At 40.4% G+C, this 5,344-nt stretch overlaps 1 protein-coding gene across 3 annotated transcripts; it reads right to left on the bottom strand.

Annotated features, from left to right (window-relative positions):
* Nucleotides 1–420: 420 nt before the first annotated feature.
* Nucleotides 421–4,699, bottom strand: LOC308087464 (uncharacterized protein). Of its 3 annotated transcripts, none has more exons than XM_080431340.1 (5): nt 4,504–4,699; nt 3,180–3,276; nt 2,074–2,382; nt 1,456–1,737; nt 421–1,162 (listed from the first exon to the last, which is right to left on the bottom strand). In XM_080431340.1, exons 2-5 carry the CDS (start codon nt 3,244–3,246, stop codon nt 675–677), a joined length of 1,146 nt encoding a protein of 381 aa, XP_080287466.1. In that variant the 5' UTR covers nt 3,247–3,276; nt 4,504–4,699; the 3' UTR covers nt 421–674. The 3 variants fall into 3 exon arrangements, with proteins under 3 accessions (XP_080287466.1, XP_080287465.1, XP_080287467.1); XM_080431339.1 differs by having other exon boundaries at nt 1,435–1,737; XM_080431341.1 differs by lacking the exons at nt 3,180–3,276; nt 4,504–4,699 and adding an exon at nt 2,560–2,650 and having other exon boundaries at nt 1,435–1,737.
* Nucleotides 4,700–5,344: the final 645 nt, after the last annotated feature.

Genomic DNA, 5,344 nt, shown 5'->3' on the forward strand with positions numbered 1-5,344 from the left:
GAGGAGATATCATATAATTCAAAATGGTGGGAGATCTAAAGGTCAGAGGTCAAAAGTCAGAGTGTGAAAGTTGTTCATCATGAGTAGACGCATGTGTGTATTGAAGTTTTATGGATGTAGGTCAAACAGGGCATGAGTTGTACCTGTTCAAAGTTGGCATTTTCAATTGAGTGCTATAGCGCCACCTTTTGACGAAAGATTGTGAGAATTATTTCTTGATCGTTTTTCATGACCATCTACCATATGGCCGAGTTTCGTAAAAAGCGACAGCACGGTTCACCCAGAACTGCGAAAAGTGGCAGAAACAGAAGAATACTGCCAATCTTAAAACAGGTCCAGAGCTGAGCTCTGGCCCCGTAATAACGGAAACAATATGTTTGACTTTGATCAATGTCCTTTAAGCCCATATGGGCTGCCCGGGCAACAGGAAAGATGCATTCAGATGTAATTATTGGCAGAAAATGTTCATTAAACAAAAATAGCAAATCTACAAGGACACACCACATCACAATGAGACTGAGCTTGTAGATAGTTATTTTTGTGTGACATAATTGTATGACTTATGACATAGAATAGGGCTTAAGTGGTTAATATAAGCATCTAATCAATCAATTTACTAATAATAATTACTTGCAACACACCATGCAGTTTGGCGTTTAATGTTCTTCAGATCGCTAGCAACCATTCTGAACCATTTTGTGATAGAAACCAGGTTCGGCCGACTGGGCAAATGTCCGGTATGCCAGATGCCCAGTCCACCCCTGGTCACAGTCTTTACAGTGGAACGGTTTTAGTTTCTCTCCAGTGTGGACAAGCTGGTGTATCTTGAGGGCACATGGCACACCAAAACATTTCTTACACTGCGTACAGCGGAAAGGTTTTCCTCCATGGCCGGTGTCAAGATGGTGCATCTTCAGACCATCTGAATGGCTATAACTCTTGTAACATTGTTTACAGAGGAAAGGTTTTTCTCCATTATGGACAAACTGGTGTCTCTTCAATTCACCTGGCTCGCAGAAACTCTTGTTACCCTGGTTACAGTGGAAAGGTTTTTTTTTGTGCTTCCGCCGTATGTGTTTATGGAGCCAGATCTGAGATGTGAAGGCGCATGGACACTCAGGACAAGAGAAGGACTGAATCTGGGAAGAATGGGACCTCACTTCTGAGAGAGGAGGGGGGGGGGGGGGGGGGGGGGGGGGAGAGAAAGATAAGTGGAGAGAGAGTGGGGGAGAGAGAGCAGAAGAGAGAAGGTGAGAGACAGGTTAAAGATGGTGAGTACAGGTACAACTTGAAAAGCTTCCATCATCAAACAAGTCCCTTGTTTGGGAGCACTATGTTTATGTAACATTTTTTATATAATTATTTCTCTTTTATTCTCCTAATTTAGTCATTATTCCAAATCCCAGTTTCCCTCCACACTTGTAGTTCCTGTACCTATGTTTAACACTGACTGACCTCCACTGGTCTCCTCCAAATCATCACCGTCTTCAGTGACTTCAGTGTCAGGTTCAAGCTTGACTTCAACTTCATAGCAGTGTGAAGAGATGTCTTCATCGTCAACTTCATTTTTCACTGCTAGTAATGTCAACATTGACCCATTAGGCTCCTCTGGTCTTTGAAGAAGCTCCTCCTGTTCCTCTTTTATGTGTGGAGGCTCTGGTTCCTCCTGGAGCAGACTGGGACTCCGCTCCTGTTCAGGAGAAACCTCCTCTTTACACACAACCATGTGCAGGATGTCTATGAGCAGAAAAATAACATGATAGTCAACACTAGATTACTAAAATGTAAACCCATTCTTTCTATCTTCCATTTACAAAATGAGCTATTGCCTACTAAGATCTAATCAGGCTTTTGTGTGCACCCCAGAAAGTTGCTTGATTTAATATTTAGATATTTAATATTCATTTTATCAGACACACCCCCTCCCTATATGAACCAATTGTAACTTCAAACACTATTTTAACTGTTAGATTAATTGAAAACACACATCCCTGGTTCTGGTGACTGATATCGGCCTTCTAATGTGTGAGTGGGGGCGTGTTTTTTCAATGACCACGGCTCTCGGTTAGTTACCGTTGGTGTTGGGTTGTGATGTCTGTGTCGTTGAAGTGACATCTTTGTTGAGTTTTCTGCCTTTCTTCTGCTTCTTTCCGTTTGACCGAGACTTTGAGTGCGACCAATCAGAGTCGGAGTCGTTGCCCCCGTCGTCTTTTGGTTCCCAGCACGTGTCAGAATGATTAACATTCTCCTCTTCATCACTGCTGCATTGCTGCAGGTGTGCTGGTGGATGGAGAGCCTGGCGAACCATGTTCAGAGGGAGTTTGTGAAGGACCACCACTGGATTCATATTAGCCAGAAGAGGAGATAAATAAGGTATATTGCCTGGGAAGGAGAAAAGTTTGGAAAATATGACATCCTTGGGTTAGGTTTAATAATTGCACCACTTGGATTGTGTTGTGAAATCAGTGGAGTATCTGATGTAGGCAGCAAGTTGACAGGCCTAGAGTTGGCACACATGTGTGTTTATCTTTTGTGTTCAATTCATATTACTACCATTACCTTTCTGGGCTATTTTGCGCAATAATGTCACTGGCTATAGTGGCAGCTAGCAACTGTATTGTATGTTTATGTGACAATAAACACCTTGAAGCTAGAAAAAGAGGAAGAAAGAGAGAGACAGTGACCAGTGGTGGACAAAGTACTCAAATTCTTTACTTAAGTAAAAGTACCAATACTGCATTATAGAAATACTCTGTTACAAGTAAAAGTCCAGAATTAATAATTGACTTGAGTAAAAGTACAAAAGTATTGGCATCAAAATGTACTTAAAGTACCAAAAGTAAAAGTACTAAAATGTTTGAAAATAGCAGATCTACAAGCTCACAACGCGTTGTGAGCTTGTAGATCGGCTATTTTCAAATAGCCTAGGTATAAAATAGGGCTAAAGTGGTTAATGTATGTCATATAATATCATAATTTATATCTGCAAAGTAACTAAAGTTTTAAAATAATTGTAGTGGAGTAAAAATACAATATTTGCCTCTGAGATGTAGTGTAGAAGTAAAAGTATTGGAAATTGGAAATACTCAAGTAAAGTACAAATACCTCAAAATTGTACTTAAGTACAGTACTTAAGTAAATGTACTTAGTTATTTTACACCATTGACAGTGACACTTACTGAGGTCTGGCTGGTCTTCAGGTTCCTGTTTCACTGAAACGGGTCTGGATGGGTCTGGAGAGTTCATTCTGCACCTGCAGTCTGGACTCCACAGAATCTGGAATGAAATCCCAGGAGTTTAGGGTTCATTAAGAGGAGAAACTCCTCTTACACTCAACTTCAACAATAACAGACATTAAGGAAGGATTCACTTATTTGGTTAATAGCTTGTCAACTGGTCAAGATACTCACATGTATCACAGAGCACTTCATGAATATTCAATTATAATACACAACCTTTTTCACTTCAAGCAGCCCAGCAGTCTTGAATATCATGTAGATTGTAGAACATGTAATTAATATCTTAATTTAATTGTATCTCTGATAGAAAATGTTCCTTCTCTCCCCACTGAAAACATATTGTCAATTATTTTGTAATGATGATTTGAGCAAAAACAAACACAAACAACAAAAACATGTTCACTAATGTCTGTTCGATTCTAGTGTAGTTGTTGCCCAAAACCCCAACGACCCCTTTGTATTGTTGCCATATCCGCTTATTATAAGCGACTTTGGGCTTATTTTAGTTTTTCTGTAAAGTAGCTTGTAAATATTGGTAGTTGCGGCGGGTTGCGTTTTTTGGGGCTTGTTTGCTATTCTTGTTTAAACCAGTGGTTCTCAAATATTTTCAAGTCCAGGACTAATTTACATGTATTTTGTCCTGCAGACCCCCATCTAGCCCGGGGGGCGCGACTTGAGTGACGGACGGAATTTACCCAAACGGTCCATCACTCAAGTCGCCCCCCCTAGTTCCGTACAGAAAGTCGTCCGTGTGCAACTCGTGGAAAAGTGGAGATATTTGACTAAACACACGTTTTCTGGCAGAACTTTCACATGGATATTAAACTAGAGGACAAAATATGACTCCAAGTCTTAGGAATTAATTATTGGGTGAGTACAGACGGAGTTTAGAGCACTTTTATGGCCGCGCAGATCGTCACTACACAGTGGGTCGACGAGAGCGATCTATGACTGTGTATTTGGAATACTTGAAATGTATGTAAGATCACAGACATTCTAGGGCTAACCCCCATCTGAAAATATTGTTGTGCCAGCCTGCCAAGGCCAGCAGCCATGGACCCCCATACAAGATTGTGTTGTTAAAATATTTAAAAAAAAATATTCTTAAATATTTTTAAATGTATAGGCTACCCTAATATAAGTTTAAACTTTAAAGTGCTCATGTGGACGCTTCTTTTGGGCTTGTTTTCATAGACTTGGTTGATAATTTTTCTCACACAATCTGGCAACACTACTTTGCACCTGGGAGGGCTATTAGGTGTACCTTATTTAACGTTCCTGGATGTCGATGTCCCTCAGGAAATTCCGTTTCCACAACTTTACACAGACTGTCGTGCAAAGACAATCTCAGACACAAGTTACACAAAGGTTTGTTTTACTGCAAACGTATTACATTATAACACAGACTTCCGCATCACGTTCACTACGATGTGTTTGTTTGGCTCTCCCGTTTCACAACAAATTCCTTGGATTCACACCGGAGGAAATAGAGGGATGGACACCAGAGTTGCCAGTTTGTGTGAGAGAAGTAAGCAAGCAGGTCTATGAAAACAAGGCAAAAAGAAGCGATTGAAAACAGACGATCTACAAGCTCACAACGCGTTGCAAAGCTTGTAAAGCTGCTATTAAAAAAAATAATAATAATCTTGTATGGGGGTCCCTGTCATTAAATATTTTCAGATGGGGGGGTTCTTGGATAATTATTACATATTAATTTGGGGGGTCCTTGATATAACATTACAAGCAACTTCACAGAAAAACAAGCCCAAAGTCGCTTATACTATGCGGACATGGCAACGCTGCCTGTGTCCATCCCTCTCTCTCATCCGGGTTAAAACACACACTATTACTCTGAGTTCCTGCAGATTGTTTAAAAAGCCCCATAAATGCTGGTTTGAGATTATAAACAGAAAAACGTTGTTTTTTAACAAAACACAAATAGACTCCCAACGAATTAATGACCATGAATTCCACAGTGTATTTTTTATGACCCGAAGAAGCAACTATGTAAACTTCCCACCAGCAGGGGTCGCTGTGTGGAGTGGAGATGTCCCACTGTGTGTTTTCTCCTCTTGGCCCGTTGTTTGTTATTATCATCCAGTAAA

Source organism: Gymnoscopelus braueri (genome assembly GCF_963280865.1).
Source record: "Gymnoscopelus braueri genome assembly, chromosome: 6".
Lineage (NCBI taxonomy): Eukaryota > Metazoa > Chordata > Actinopteri > Myctophiformes > Myctophidae > Gymnoscopelus > Gymnoscopelus braueri.